At 48.7% G+C, this 15,894-nt stretch overlaps 2 protein-coding genes across 28 annotated transcripts; both read right to left on the reverse strand.

The window, feature by feature from the left end:
* Positions 1-17: 17 nt before the first annotated feature.
* On the reverse strand, positions 18-1,318 carry Trex1 (three prime repair exonuclease 1). The gene is made up of 2 exons (NM_001024989.1): positions 1,301-1,318; positions 18-1,019 (listed from the first exon to the last, which is right to left on the reverse strand). The coding sequence occupies exon 2, from the start codon at positions 1,010-1,012 to the stop codon at positions 62-64; it is 951 nt and encodes a 316-aa protein (NP_001020160.1). The 5' UTR covers positions 1,013-1,019; positions 1,301-1,318; the 3' UTR covers positions 18-61.
* A 526-nt stretch (positions 1,319-1,844) lies between these two features.
* Atrip (ATR interacting protein) lies at positions 1,845-15,870 on the reverse strand. Of its 27 annotated transcripts, none has more exons than XR_015626544.1 (15): positions 15,514-15,867; positions 14,171-14,301; positions 13,283-13,453; positions 11,107-11,225; positions 10,300-10,485; positions 9,580-9,737; positions 8,836-8,934; positions 7,916-8,042; positions 7,080-7,751; positions 3,477-3,613; positions 3,239-3,330; positions 2,980-3,097; positions 2,753-2,833; positions 2,392-2,641; positions 1,847-1,999 (listed from the first exon to the last, which is right to left on the reverse strand). XR_015626544.1 is itself a non-coding variant. In XM_087561454.1 (14 exons), the coding sequence occupies exons 5-14, from the start codon at positions 10,407-10,409 to the stop codon at positions 1,932-1,934; spliced, it is 1,791 nt and encodes a 596-aa protein (XP_087417580.1). In that variant the 5' UTR covers positions 10,410-10,485; positions 11,107-11,225; positions 13,283-13,453; positions 14,171-14,301; positions 15,514-15,867; the 3' UTR covers positions 1,847-1,931.
* Between the last annotated feature and the right edge of the window lie 24 nt (positions 15,871-15,894).

Below are 15,894 nucleotides of genomic sequence, written 5' to 3' on the forward strand. Positions count from 1 at the left end.
GCAGAAGCGACAAGCAGTCAGTGCTATGGTAGTCTTTATTAATCATATCTTCCCTCTTGACTTACTGCCCAGGTGAGGCCAGGAAGATTCCATACAGAACGGCTATTGCCAAGGTCAGGAAGGTCAGCAGGCCCAGTGGGGCCAGCAGCCCCTCCCGTGATGGGGCTTCTGGGACGTTCTCTGGAGGAGGACTCGTAGGTCGCTTGCCCCTGCTCCTGCCATTGCTGGGACTTAAGTTGGCTGTGGCCAGGGGTGAGGAGGTTGTGGCAGCACACAGCCTTGGGCTGGCCGTTCCAGTAGTAGCTGCCATGCCATACATGGGCTTGATGGTGCTAAAGGGCCGGGCGTGTTTGTCCACCCACTGCAGTAGGGCCTGTGGCTTCCACTGACAGATGCTGAGCAGGGCTAGAACGTCGCCTTCAGCAGTGTGTGAGTCTGTTGGTGCTTGCCCGTACAGGCGGGTGTAGATACTACCCAGGCTATAGCTTTTCCTCGGACCATGCTCTGAGGGGCTGCTGGCTTGCTCCAAGGTCTTCAGGGCAGCGATGCTATCCACACAGAAGGTACCGTCCAGAGGACTGATAACGCTCAGCGAAGCAAGCTCTGCCTGGAGCAGAGGAAAGTCGTAGCGGTCACCGTTGTGGGCCACAAGGCAGCAGGGCTGTGGCTGGCGCTGCAGGAAGACTTGGAGCAGGGTGGCCAGGTTGTCATTGAAGCGTTGACGCCCGTGTGCTTCCAGCCCAGCTGTGGTCAGACCTGTGATCTCACTGGCCCCAGAACTGCAGGGTTTCCCTGGAGCAATGCAGAGAGAGAGCTTGTCCACCACACGGGGTGGTTTGGGCACCGGAGGTGGCTGCCCCTCAGACATGGAGGAGTTCTCCAGGGCATGTCTGTGGACAGCCAGCAGGCACAGCTCTGTGATTTTGGGCTGAGAGTAAGGCAGGCCAGTGGCTTCCAGGTCTAAGAAGATGAGGGTCTGCATGTGACCGTGGGGCAGGGCCTGTGAGCCCATGCTGAGCCTGGGGAGGAGATGGGGTAATGAGTAGCATCAGAAAGGTCTAAAGTGGGCTGGGGTTGGGTGTGGTGTGGGCAGAAACACCAACACCCACAGCCCTTCTCTTCAGTCAGGTGCTGTCCAGGGCCACGAGAAGCTAATAGTAGGGTTGTTCTCCTAGTGAGATGGATACTACACTACTATCCTTTTGAGGGAGGCTCTTCTCCTAGTGCTGACCACCTTCAGGGTGAGGGAAACCTGTCCTCTTCTGCCTTACCCCATACCCTAGAGGCCCCCCACACTTACCGATAAGCAGGCAACAAGGCACTCCGCTGATTCTGTGGCTGGCAGCACTGGCTCAGGAAGTAAAACTGCCTGGGTCCACCCAGAGGCCTGCCTTCTGAACAGGGCCCGCCCTGCTAGCTAGCCGGCCAGGCCTGGCCCTCGTGCTAAAGCTCCTCCCTCCCTCCCCAAGCACCCCAAAGGCCTTCCTAGATCCATATCTGTGATCCTGCCGGCTAACAAAGTAGACTATCACTGCTGCTCCCACAATGACAACTCCCTAGGTTGTCTCTAGGATTCAAACAAGCCCGTGAGTCTCTGCCTTTCCTTTCCTTTCCTTTCCCCCAGGCCTTGATCCAGGCCTTCCTGTCAGCTACACAAGTTTGTTCTCCCATGGACCTGGCCCAAAGCTATGACTCAGGGTAATTCCGGAAGAGGGGCAGGGTTTTTCCTCAGGGCTGATCAGGACCATCTCAACTCCAGCAGGAGAGTCACCTAATCCAGCAGTTCCTAGTCTGCTCTGTCCCTCCCTCTCAGCCCCACAAATCAAGACTCAGGAAACAAAGCCGGTTCTCAGCAGGAAGTGCAGTTTTAATCAGTGGATGTGGCAAAGACGGTGGGGCTAGTGCCACCTTGTGGCTGGATGCTCAGGCCCTCAGCTACAGTCCATCTCGGCGTCTTCCAAATCTGTCTCTGCAGCACAGAGGTCATCCAGGGCAGCCTCTGAGCCAAAAGGAAGAGGGTTCTGAGATTAACTTGATGGTGCTGGGGCCTGGAGGCCTACCCATCCTCCCTAGAGGCACAGGAACTAACCAGTCCCTTCCATGTGTAGGCTTTGCTCCCTCAGCTACTGTGAGCAAAAGTGATACAAAAGCAATCGGGACAGATCTTTGTGGAAAAACCATGGCTCAGCTAGGCCGATTCAATAGACATAATCAAATGGGAACCTATCATACTCAGACCTAGAGCAGGAAGGCCATGTCTGCAGTGCCAGGAATGGCTCTGGTGGCAAGGGCAGACTCAGGGAAGGAAAGGAGACCAGCAAAGGAGTCTGACTTTTTCATCAGCCTCAGGCAGAGGCATATGAAGGCTGTGACAGTCTCTTGATAGCTTACCTTCACAGTCAGTCACATCAGGAAGGGCTCGAATCAGCATGCTGACCCCTGGCATCACCTGGTCGTACTGATGCAGGACCTCGACACAGTGCACAGTAAAGAGCTTGTCCTTCTGAGATAGGCTGTGCAGCAGCAGCACAGTGTCCCGCAGACAGCGGACCGTCTGCTTCTGCTGGTGGGTCCTTGGACCCCCTGCCCGCCGCACAGTCAGCCATTGCCTGTGCAACATCACAGTGAGTGCTCTGACTGCCTAGGGGAAGAGAGGGCACAGACTGAGGTCTTGCTCACCTCGACACTTCAAGGGAAGCAGGACTGCCCTTCACCAACTGAGCCGCCATGATGTTAGCCTCCGGCCACTCACCTCTACATTGCACTGACAGTCAGAAACAATGCCAGCGGGGGAAGGGCTCTGCACACTCAGCTTGGCCAAGAGCCACACTACCTGGAACAAGAAGACATGGTGTTCACCCTGTGTGGAACCCAGTTATCATAGGCTTCTGCGGGCATTCCTAAGGTGCTCTAGCTACTTCAACAACTGCTTGCCTGCACAGGTGGGGTACAAGTAGTGGTAGCCTCAGGCTCTCAGACCTGAATCTCACCAACAGCTCACTGCTTCCAGGACCAGGATCAGGCCCCAAGCCCCAGGCAGCATGATCAGGCAACTCTGCTGAGCACCACTGCAACCCAGGATGCACTTGTATTGCATCTGTGTGAGGAACCCCTAAATGTTACCCTCTGCTGTTTGACACACTGACCAAAATGAATTGTAGCTCCTATTTTCCCACAAGTGGAGAGGAGGCCCTGGGCTCCTGAAGGGTGAAGGGTGAGCAGAGTCTGAGAGTCTTACCTCTTGTTCCAGCTGAAGCCACTGTGTCTCTGAGGCCGTTTTGTCAGGCCTTGATGTAATGTACATGTACAGCCTCAGGAGAAGGCAGCCTTCTGAAAAGGATTCCAGACCTCACTCAGGGTCCCCCTTTTCATTGTAGCCTGGGGTACAAGTACAGAAGCCCTTGAGGGGCTCTGAACCTGCCCCAGTCCTTCCCTCTCACTGCAGGACAGTTGAGAGCCGCCCTGCCCTGCTTTACCTGAGTGGGAGCACAGCTGCTGTGCTAGGCTGTCCTGGTCCACCAGAACAGAGAGCAGCTCGACAGCCAGCAGCACACACGACAGTGGCAGCTCTGAGCAGAGGCACTGTGGCAACATCGGGAACACGAAGGAGAACCTAGAGAATGGTCACAGTTATGACACTCTCCAAAAGGACACTTACTGCAGTGTGGCATGGGTTCAAGTTGACTGTACCTACTACTTCAAGACTCCCAAGAAAACAGGTACTAAACTTTAAAAATGCTGACTTAAAAATGGAAGGCTTTTACTGGTAGGTTGTGTGTGTGTGCGCATGCGTGTGACAGGTAAGGATAATCTCAGCATTTAGGAGGCAGAGGCAGGACCTACCACATAGTGAGCTGGAGATGGACCTGGGCTATATGCAGCCAAGTCTCACCACCATATCAAAACCCCTCATTTGCCCTAAAAAGGAAGACAGGACCTTATGTGGACCTTTATCAAGTAAACAGGACAGGACTCTGTGGACTGGGGATACACGACTGCACTATACCCCAGGCTCCTTCCTGTGTCTGCTTAGGGATACAGGTCCATACCTTCAGCATGAGAAATGTCCCTTGTCTAATACAGAGGCCTGGCCAGGGCTCCGTGGGCAGAGCCACAGCCGTCTGACAAAACCAGTCACAGGGCAAGGGGAAGAAAACGTTTCTTTCCACCTGCTGAAAAACACTGCCTTCTGTCACCAGCGTGAAAACCTACTATGACATGTGTGTGTAAATGAATGTGTGTGTGTGTGTGTGTGTGTGTACACACATGAATGAGTGCTCATTCATATTTCCCCACTGAAGAATGAGACAAAGGGATGGAACCCAGTCCTAAGGCTCAAATCGATTTGCTCTACCCACATTACCTACAGCATGCAGAAGAGAGGCCTTGAGCACGTATGTATGTATCAATGTGTACACATGTGGCATTTCAGCACAGAGCATGGAGGTGGGGACTGTCCATCAGTGTGTCATTGGAAAGTAAAGGTTCACTGTTTTGGGGTAAACTTATTTTATAGCACTTTTAAAAAATGATTATTTTTACATGGTTTTCTTTCTTTCTTATTTATTTACTTATTTAATTTGTCCTTGTTTATATGCCTGTGTGAGGTTGTCAGATCCCCTGAAACTGGAGTTACAGAGTTGTGAATTGCCCTGTAGGCGCTCAGAAGAACCTGGGTCCTCTGGAAGCAAGCAGGGCTCCCATTTTACAGCATATTCTACAAATAGACAAGAAGTTGGGCATTCTTCAGTTGCCAGGTACTGTGGATCTCTGGGGGCAGGGGTAGTTTAACTTGGTTGCTTACTGGGCTGACCAGTCCTCCCTAGCCCACTATGGTCCTGCAACATAGCTGGAGAGCCCTCTTTTACAGTGAAATGTGAGGCCAGGCATGGGGATGCACACCTGTCATCCCAGGACTTGGGAGGCAGAGGCAGGTGGAGCCGAGCTGAGGCCACCCTGGTCTGCAGAGTGAGTCCCAGGTCAGGCAGGGATGGACAGAGAGGCTCCATCTCAGGAAGGAAAGGAACACACAGCATCATTAGAGAAAGACTGGTGTCGTGCTCTCTGCTAAGGCAGAATTTGTTTCAAGACCCAGAACAAGGACACTGGGCAGAGACTGCAGGATTTTTGGCTACCTGTCATAACCTGCTTTATGGCCCTGATAGCACCCACCCTGGCTTTCACAAGAAGGTAAAAAGGAAGCTGGGCAGTTTATCTTGGGCACATGAGGAAATTCACAGAAACGTATTCTGTTAGGGTGTGTGTCTGAGAGCAGTGGGCAATGGCTTATCACAGTAACTGGCTTGATACTATCCTAATATGGTCACGTGTTTTAGACAAGTTTTCCTGCTTCAGAATAGGGATTAACAAACACTGACTGAGCCAGGATCTGTGTGAAGGAGTAAAGAGTTATAAGTGTCACCTAAGCCAGCAGCAACCGAAGCACTTGGCTAGTAGAAGCATCCATTAAATAGCAGCACTCTCAATAGCTGTGGGTCAATGACAGGAACAGGGTCTACCAACAGAATTGGGAATGTGTGCTTTGTGGGATTCGCTCACTAAGCACATAAGAAACAGGTGACCAGCCAGTGTGGCTGGGCCTGTGAATGGCAGTTCTTCCCCACACGCTGTTTATACTGCACTGAAGTACTGTGTTCAATTTCATACCCTAGGACAGGTAAAACTAGCTAAAAATAGTGGAAAACATGGTTCAGAAATACTTTTAAGAAAAAGGAAAGTTGGGCTGGAGAGATGGCTCAGTGGTTAAGAGCACTGACTGCTCTTTCAGAGGTCCCGAATTCAATTCCCAGCAACCACATGATGGCTCACAACCATCTGTAATGGGATCCGATGCCCTCTTCTGGTGTGTCTGAAGACAGCTACAGTGTACTCTCATATATATATATAAAATAAATCTCTTAAAGAAAAAGGAATGCTGAGTTCAGATAAGATTCTGATTTTTGAGACAGGGTTTCACTGTGTAGCTCTGGCTGGTCTCAGATATCCACCTGTCTCTGCCTCCCAGGTCCTGAATTAGCGGCACTGGCCATGATGCCTGGCAGAGCATTAGTGCTATGAGCGGTAGTGCTCTAACATAGCAACTGGCCTTATACATACTCACTGTGAGGAAACAAATGGACGGTTGGTGGAGGGCGGGCTGGCAGTATTTATAATTCTCCCCACCTTGCTCTTCATGGTCTCAGTTCCCAAGTTAGGAACTTATAATTTTTTAAAGATTCATTTATTTACATAGTTTACTTTGTGTATGAATGTTTTGTCTACATGCATGTACATGTAGCACATGCATGCCTGCCAGATTCCTTGGAACTGGGGTAACATGGTTGTGAGCTACCATGTGGTTACTGGGAATCCAACTTGGGTCTTCTGCAAGAAAAACAAGAACTCTTAATTGCTGGGCCATCTCTCTAGCACCCCAGTTAGTAATTTATAACAGTGGTTTTTTGTTTTGTTGTTTATAAGCTAGATTCATTATATTATGACTTCCGACCAACTACTGTTAAAGCAGCAAGTACCTGAGATGGGAAACAGATGTGAACACAGCTGGGCATGGATGGTTGTGCACGCCTTTAATCCCAGCACTTGGGAGGCAGAGGCAAGTGGACCTCTGTGAGTTCTAGGCCAGCCTGGTCTATAGAGGACAGCAAAACCTGTTACACAAAAAAACCCTGTCCTTGGTGGGAAAAAAAAGCAGACACAAGGTTGACAGATTTGCCCCAAGGCCAGCCCATGGCTATAGACACTCCTGATACTCTACTTTCTTACAAAACTCTACCTCATTGAAACACGCTGGGCCCTAAGTTCTTTACCTGACCCACATCTCGGGTTCAAAGGCCTCCTAACTCAGCCTTTGTCCAAGGCCAGCCACTCTTCCCAAGTGGCCTGTTACATGTGCCTTTGCTTACCTGGTCCCCTTCCCATTACCTCAGAACTCCCTGAAGCCAGCCATAGCTAAGTAGTAGGATAGGTCAAGGTGTGAACAAAGTGCAAAAGCCACAGGTTAGACCTCAAGAGGTCAGGTAGACCCATGGAATCAGGCCTCCTGGGAGTCGTCTTTATACCTGGGCAACAAATCAGAGGAAGCGTTTTCAGCTAACTTCACCAAAACTTTGAGGCACTGGCTCAGGACACTGGCTTGAAATTGACCTGATGTTGTAGAAGAGAACGCCATCAGCTGAAGAAGCATCTTCAATAGTGGGTGCTGGTTTTGGCCATGAGCGTCTTCCCTGGAGGCTGAGACTGTATCTGCACAAGTCTGACTTAAGTCTCCTTCCCGGGCAGCAGCATTGGTCCCCATGCCTGACAGTAACAGGCAGACCACTGCCCCACTGTGGCACACCAGGTGCTGAAGGACGCTGAGCGAAGCCACAGAAGTACTTTCCAAGCTACAAACGGAGTCCTCTGGGCTAGCCTCTACCCCAGAGCTCATGTGGGAGGTGTCTGTCGGAGAGGCCCCAGGTGCCCCGTTCTTCTTAGCTGGGGTTAAGTCTTGTAGAGCCTGGCAGTGTAAGCCAATGAAGAACTGTACAAGAGGGAGGATATGCACAGCTCCAGGAAGCTGGCAGAGTGGGAAGACTCTTCTGCCTGCTACATCTCCGTCATGTGAGCTCTCACTCCTGGCAACCAGATTTAATCCAGTGAATGCCAAGTTCTGTGCTTCTCTCAGGGCAGAGGGGGAAAATGGCCCATCAGAAGAGCTGATGGTCCTGAGGCCTGAAGTCCCAGGCAAAGTACTGGAAACAAAAGAAAATAGATTAGGTCAGGGACCCCCAGATCACCTGACTGCCAAGTTCTTTAGCTCCCCAAACATGCCATAAACCTCTCATGTCAGCCAGAACCAGAAAAGTGTCTGCTTTGTGAAAACTCCCAAACAAGCCTTCTGGGAGCTCATGCTTACCTGAGCCCTGCTGGCTGCAAGATGGGGCCAGTGGGAACCTCAGCTCCACTGCTCAGAAGGTGACAAAGACCTAGAGATGACCCTGGCACCAAAGGTTGCTTCAGGAGCAAGTTTATCAAGATAGAACCTGCAAAAGACAAAGTGACTCTAGAATGTTCTGACATGGGAGGGCTCTTCCTCCCTCCGTTTTTTTTTTTTTTTTTTTTTTTGACATGGGGTCTCACTGTGTCACCTCCTTTGGTTTGAATTCATGATCTTCCTGTCCCAATCTCTAAGACACTAGGATTGCAAGCAAGCCTGACTACTGAAGACCTTTTCTATGGCCTTGGAGGGAAGAAGTGAGGGACCTTTAGATTCACTGTATCTAAGCTTCTAAACTCTGTTACGATGCTTCTAGGGGCAGAAGGCTCCAGAAATACCTGTTCTTAGCTTTAAAAACAAAACAAAACATCCTTATACTATTGACCAGCAAACCGATCTATCTACCTACCTATCAACCATAAACCCGTCTATCTGTCTGTCTGTCTATTTCTCTCACAGATATCCCCACCTCTGCCTCTGGAACACTGGCACTAAAGGCATCACATAATGCCACACCTAAGATTAATTTTATTTATTTACTTATTTTATGGGCAAAGGGGATGTGTGCCCCAGTGCACACGCAGAGATCAGAGGACAACTTTTGATCATGTGGATCCTAGGAATTGAACTCAGGTTGTCAGGCTTGGGGCAGACACCTTTACCCACTAAGCCGCCTCACCAGACTACATTGTTTTTCTCTTTAAGTCAGACTCTTGTGTGCCCAAACACTAAAGGACGCCTGGGACAGGGCTCTCACACAACTCCCTTAGGTAATTCTGTGCATCACAGAAGAAAGTGGGAGCCACACAGGCTCTTACAGAAAGCAGGTCTTCTGGTACCTTGAGTGTTTTTTCTCTGTACCCAGCTGTCAGTGAGAATTTTCTGCTGCACGTCTTGCTTCAGGAGGTTACCTCCCACATGGGCTTTATTATCCGAAACTAGAAAAAAATGTGAGTCGAAAGCTGAGTATAAAAGAGCAGGTGTTCCAGGAACTCCTACATATAATATTTAAGATGGGATAATCTCTTTAAACACATTTGAAAGCACAGCCAAAGTATCTCCAGATCCCTAAAAAGAAAACCTGTTTGCCTCACCTAAAATGGAGCAGTGTGGTAAAAAGAGTACTCTCCAACTTGACCCATTTTTTTTCTTTTTAGGTCACAGTCATTTGTTTCACAGAACAACCTATGATTAAAGGTCACATTAGCTGTTTCACATACAAAGAAACTGAAACGCTGAGGTAATGCACTTGCCCAGATCACATAAGCCAGTAAGTACGGTTGAGTCTTACATCCAGACTGCTCTGCCTGCTTGTAACCTACTGTGCAGCGCCCCACTAGTTGGGGTCACCAAACCTGTGACTGCAGTTTCTCAAGAGAGCAGTGGCAGTGGTGGGAAGAGAGGCAGTGTGTCTAACTATAAAGTGGTACAGGAGAGTCCCCTTGAAGGACTCTCAGCCTCTTGTGTCTCTATGTGTCAAACTGTTGATGCCCAGAAACTGAGAAAAAGAAAGTGAGTGTTATTGTTTCTGCACTAGCTGGGGCAGTCCATTATACAGCACCAATTACTAACATTTGACTTACCCTCTTGGCCCACCAGAAATTTGTGTCCTGCCTCAGTCTGACAGGGGTGGAAGAGAGGCGTGTTAGCACTAAAAGACTCCTTTGTAGGGAAAGTTGTTTTTCCAACATGTGGAGAACATGCTTCTGACTTTACAACCACAGAAGAGCCTTTCCTAGGACTGGAAAGAGTTAACTATGAGAGCACAGCAGGATGTTTAAATACCTAGTTATTAAATTTCTAACATCAACTTTTCACATCTAGATACTTTAACTAGAGGTTTTATGGGTATGTCAGTCTGTGTTGAAGGGTAGCGTTTATTTTCATATCTCTCGGGCATCCAAAAAGTCTTAACTGTTGAACACCCAATTTTTAGTAATCAGTGCCTGGATCCAAAAACTTCTAAAAGAGAGTCTAGCGTGGGGCTGAAGATAGGTCAGCAGTAAGAGTGAACGCGGCTCTTACAGAAGATCTAAGTTCCTTCCCAGGACCCATGGCCGGCAGCTTGTAAGTGCCTGTAACTCCAGCTCTGGAGAGCCCAGCGCCCTCTTCTGGGCCCTGTAGGTAATGCATGCACAAACATACACAAACGTGTATTTTAAAAAGAACCTTCAGGACAGAGAGGGTCTGTTAGAAAGTGTACTGGAAACTGAGTAAGCTCCTCAGCACACAACACCCAGGCCTTCTTCCTACTGCTGAGGGGTAAAGAGTGACGACCAACCTCCTCATCTCTCCTGTCTCACCTGAAGCATGCAAGGGAAGGAGAGTTCAATCTCACTCTGCCCAACATGGGCAAAGGCAGGAGAAGGTTCCATACCAGAAAGAGTTCAAATGTCAAGGCTGACAGACACATGAGAGACTGCTATGGGAGGCAGAGGGCAGGACACAGACCATTAACAAGCTGAGCACATCTGGCAGCAAAGGAGGGGCTGTAAGACAAAGGTCCCAGATAGCAAATGAGCAAAAGTATTTTACGTAGCCAGGACTGAAATACATTCATGCTTAGGGAAGGAGGGTTATGCTAATTAAACAAATTACATAAAAATGAAGGCTGGTCTGTTTTCAAAATTTGAAGAAAGGCCTACTACCCTGAAGGTGGGTAGTAGTACCACACCATAGCCCAGGGTCCAGGATGGGCTGAAAAGGGGCCATGAGGAACCTAGCCAAGCACCAGCGTTTGCCTCTCGGTTTCCTGCTCCACTCAGCTGTGAGCTCCTGCTGCCGTGCCTTCCCCATCATGATGGAGTGCACTCCCTGCACTGTGAGCCAAAACAAGCCTTTCTTTCTTAAAGGAAAGGACAAAGGACAAAGGACAAAGGACTATCCTACTATCCTTCCAGCTTTTTTAGTCTCAAGGGACTGTGTTACCGGGGCCCCAGTCAGGGAAAGCACACCTAGAATACTGTAATGGCTCAGACCAACCAAGCCACCTTTGCATCCTTCAGGAATGAGGGCCTCAAAACAATGCCCTTCAGTCCCAACAACCCAGAGAGTTGTCAGGCTTTTTGCAAAACAATGCCAAACTAAACTGTCAGTCCAGCACCCCTTACCTGACTTGGGAGACTGACGGAATGGTTAGTTTATTTGTTCGTTCGTTGCTCTGAAGCTTTGTCCTTAATTCATTCATTTCTGCATCTTTAAACTGGAGTTCAGACTGCAGTGATTGGAGCTGAAAGCCAAAGATATTTATGGTAACACTACCATACACACACACAAAAATACGTTCGTGGTGGTGCACACCTTTAATCTAACACTCGGGAAGCAAAGGCAGGGGTGGGGAATCTCTGTGATTCCATATATTGACTTCTGAGGCTGCCAGGGTTACAGAGAGTCTGTCTCAAAAACAACAACAACAATAATACATTCCTTAGCTTCCAAACTTCAAGTCAGTAAAGGAAAACAATGAAAATACATTATCAAGGTCTGCTGTAATATAAATGTCCTCAAATATTAGCCTGTTTTTCTTGAAAAATACACTAGAAAGATGTAACAGACTCTATTGTGGAAGTAATCTATGAGGGCTCAAATACCAGCCCATTGCCTGTTTACCTTCACTGAGTCTAACAGGAACTTAGCATTCTCGGCTGGGACTGCGCATTAGAGAAAGTGATGGCTGAACAGTACCCAGCACAGAGCTGGGGAGAGCGATGTCTTATCTCGGCAGTAACATGCCCAACCCCACCCCACACTCTGCTCCCCAAACTGCTGCCGAACTCTCAATCCTCTTCAGCTTTCACAGGGATTGGCTGCTAACATCATCTGTTAGTTCCTTAGTGGTACCGGGGTCTTCTTGGAAGTCTGAGCAGATTATCTGGAAGTGTTACCTCAGTCTGTGTGTGAGTATATGCTGAGATTGGCCTGTCTGTGTGTCAGGAAACTAGAAAGAGGGTCAGAAGAGGGACTGAAATCTTAAGCAAGTGAGGAAACAGAGTAAGGGATACATGTACTAGGAAAGCAAAGGGAGAAAAAGCAACTGTAGCTCAGGTGGAAGGGTTTACCTGGGATGCACGCCCAGGGCTGAGTAAGGAGGCCTGGCAGCGGTTATGCCTGCAATCCAGGGCTCAGGGGGCAGAAACAGGAGGTTCAGAAGTTTAAGGACATCCTTGGCTACAAAGTGACTTTAAGGCCAGCCTGGGCTACATTACCAGATCACAAAAAAATAATGTTTGGGCTTCCCAGAACCTTCCCTCTGGTGGAGCAAGGGTATGTGCACAAAGAACTTGCTATGGGAACAGGTAATGGAGGCGGGCACTCAAGCTCCTGTCCCCGCCACTGCTCCCAACACTGGAAAGGGGGCGGAGTGCACATCCAACTGAAGTATCCACGGGTTCTAAAGGAAAGTGGTGCTGAGACTGGTACCTACCATTTCTCTTTGAACACGAGCTCCCTTTCCTCCCTCTGCCTGTGACTTAAATGAGACCTCTTTCAGAACCCGGCTGAAAATGGGCTGCCTCTTTAAAAATTTTAAGTTTGAGATGAGGGAGCCTTTCATTTGGCTTTCTGAAAAAGGATCTCACTGTATAGCCCAGGCTGGCCTTGGACCCATGGTAACCCTGTTGTACCAGCCTCCCAATTTATGCCCAGCTGAGGAAGCCCAAATCAAAGCTCTGGAGTTTTGAAATGTATGAGTTCATCCAGTCAGAACCCCTGCTGATAGAGCAACAGGTCTCACAACAGAGAGCCTGAGATGTCTGGTTTACACCATCTGAAGCCCTACTATGCCCCTGTTTTCCTAGACTTGGATGTGATAGCTAATGTATTTCCTTCTGGCTAAGCCGAGCCAACTGGATTTCTAACCTACCAAGGAGCCTAATTCAAGCCTATCCTAGAGATTCTAAGCTAGTGACTTGTTCCTGCCAAGAACCACAACCACAGCAAGGCAGGGCCTCATCTTACTCCTTGTCCAAAACAAATGCAGACCACGGAAGAAAGGCACATACCACCCACTAAGAGTGGAGAGCACTTAGACAATGGCTGTGTATTTCCAGGCAAGGCTGGTTGGTTACTGCTTTTATTTTGTTTATTTTTTAGACACAGGGTCTCACTTGACTGGACTGGAATTCACCCTGCAGTGAGCTGGCTCAGAGCTCACAGAGCTCCACCTGCCTCTGCCTCCTGAAATTAGAGGCATGTGCCAGCTTGCCTAGGCTTAGTATGGCTTCTACTGTAACTCAGCGGTAGGCAACACTACTGTCCGTCGCACGCAACACAAATGTTCTAGCTCACCTTTTTGGAGAATTCCTTTTCCTTTTCACTGAGTGCTTGAGTCTTTTCTTGCTCAAGAAGAAAATGTGATCTTTTCTGTTCTTCTAGAACGGATTCTGTCTGATGCAGTGAGTCACGCAAAATTTTAATTTCTCCATTCTTAATTAGGATTTCTTCTTCCATTGCTTTCAGCTGCAAATTAGGCCCAATTAGCAGATATTCAGCAACAACAGTTTCCGAATACGTTCACCATTGACATAGATTTTTTCAGCTTTAACACCACAGATCACACCTTACATGGACTAAAATTCCATGTTATATTTCTGGGTTTCTTGGGCACCTACAGATGACCCACATGAGAGATGTATGAGAGCTTGCAACACTAACAAAATAGCAGCCATTATGATGGCATGTTCCTCAGATAAAGACAGGCTACAGGCTGTGGAGGCTGCAGAGATGGCTTAGCAGCTAAACGCACTCACTGCTCTTACAGAGGACCCAGGTTCCCTCCCAGTACCCATGTCAGGTGGTTCACACCAGTTGTGACGATGGTTCCAGAGGATCCAACACCCATGACATTCACAAGTACCTGCATACATGCAGTGCATATAAACTCGCACAGGCTCACGTATGTACACAGAGTAAATAACGTAGCAGGCATTCCTTCCCCACCTCCTGTCATTTCAGAGAGGTGACTCTAGGTGCTTGTTTTAGATATCTTTATGTATTTTACCCATGTTTTCTTAATACATAAACACATGAATCAGCTACAAATACAACAAATTAGGGCTGGAAGTATGACTTAACTGTAGCTATGTATGTGTATAGCATGTGTGAAGGTAAAGTCCTAGGTTCAATTCTCAGTATTAGAACCAAACAGGCAAAAAAGGAAACCCAAAAGTTACACACCTTTTCTTTAAGTTCTCTGTACTGTATCTGAAGTACTTCTAGTTCAAAGTTATCTTTAACTGGAATATCTTCTCTGTTTTTCCTTATAGGACTATTTGGTAACCCATCTAGTCGACGGACCTTATGAGCACCTGTATAAAAAAATAGTCCCCATTAGGTTGAGCATGGTGGCATGTAACTGTAACCCCAGCACTTAGATGGCTAAGGCACCAGGATCTCAAGTTCAAGGCTAGCTTAGTTATAGATGGAGAACCTGTCTGGAAGAAAATACCATGTATATATACCTGGGGGCTCACTATATACCCACCATTGTCATAAAATGCAAAAGGAGTCCAAGTTGAGATAGACCCAGTAAACAGTATTTATTAGTTCCGATCTCAGAGCATGATATAGAGAATCCTTCTGGCATAGCATATCTGAATATTCCCCCTTTCGATCCCCACCCACTTTCTGTAGTCTCAGCTCATGGCTGAAAGGAGTCTGCATTGGCTGTGCCTCTATTATGAATACTATTTACTGAACACACTAGGCACAGGATCTGCTGGTTTTTAAAGACCGATGGTGAACAAAATGGATACGTCCCCAGGGTGGGGACACTCCAGGGTTAGAGTATGGGATGATGAGTGACGTAGGGCCAAGAGGTGGGGATGGGGAGGTGCTGCCTTGTACCACTTCGTGGAAACTAGTGCCTAACCACTGTGGCATAATACAGCTGGTCAGCAATGAGTGTTTCCCAGGCAATATTGCTGGAGAGATGGAGGACCGACCACATTTCCAGGGATAATCCTATTTTTCGGATGCTTTAAATGCTAAGTACATTTGCAAGATCTCCATCAAACCCTTCTGACACTTAACTTACTCCCCAAGAGTGTAAGCTCTAAGAGAGAAAGCAGCTTTGGCATCGCTCGCCCATTGCTTATGGCTGTTGCCATTCCTCACCTTTGGGCAACCAGCATTGGTGGTGTATGAATCTCTCATCTCTTGCCTCTGACAGAAGCTTTCTGCCCAAGGGTTTCTAACAATGGGGTGCATAACATTTAAATCCTCTCACATGCGTTGTGACGGTCCTGAGGTGATCGTAGTCATGTTTCAAGGAAAATAATTAATAGTCTAGCTGTCTATATTTCAAATCTGCATATGTGAGGCCCTTTGACTTTTTTTTGTCTTACCACCAATTTAGAGGGTTGTTTGAAACAGAACCGCGTTTCGATCGGGTGCTATTTCGTTTTTAAAAGTGAGAGGGTAACGTCGGTGCAAGCAGCCAGTACCAAAGCTACCAAGCTGAAGAGGTCTGCACCACCCGCCGTGGGAACACCCCCGCCCCCCCCCCCCCCGGCACTCACAGGACAGGTTCGGAGGCGCGACCGGACACTGGCTCAGGGCCTGTGACGCGAGGATGTCCAGTTCCTCTAGGTCGTCCGCAGTAAATTCCGCGTGCTCGCCGAATGGGTCTTCGGGGTCCGGAACTGTGGTCTCAGAGAAGCTCCGGGCCCGCTTGCTCGGAGGGTTCTCGATGGACCGAGACAGACCGAGGAAAGGCTCCAGGCCGCCACTCTGCTTCCTGTGGCTGTTCGGTGCGGAAGTCCCGGCCATGACTACCTTCAGCTCGCAGCATCTGAGGACGCCAAGCACAGGTTGATCGGCAGAAAGCCTGAGATGGCCCAACCGCCCGCGCGCCGCCGTTCCCCTCAGCTACTAGCGTCTCCCCAGCCTGCGGGCCAATC

This window comes from Rattus norvegicus, chromosome 8 (genome assembly GCF_021556685.1).
Source record: "Rattus norvegicus strain SHRSP/BbbUtx chromosome 8, alternate assembly SHRSP_T2T, whole genome shotgun sequence".
In the NCBI taxonomy this organism is placed as follows: Eukaryota; Metazoa; Chordata; class Mammalia; order Rodentia; family Muridae; genus Rattus; species Rattus norvegicus.

Bases quoted from the DNA above. Each gene is read 5' to 3' on its own strand.
- Atrip (XM_087561449.1), bottom strand. From the start codon at position 15,763: ATGGCCGGGACTTCCGCACCGAACAGCCACAGGAAGCAGAGTGGCGGC. The intron at 8,935-9,579 runs GTAAGTCAAATG...ATTTTTTTCTAG, and splicing joins ATTTCTGGTGGGCCAAGAGG to TTTCGGATAATAAAGCCCAT. The intron at 3,614-7,079 runs GTATAAAGACGA...ACCATTCTCTAG, and splicing joins TCCTCTGATTTGTTGCCCAG to GTTCTCCTTCGTGTTCCCGA.
- Trex1 (NM_001024989.1), bottom strand. From the start codon at position 1,012: ATGGGCTCACAGGCCCTGCCCCACGGTCACATGCAGACCCTCATCTTC.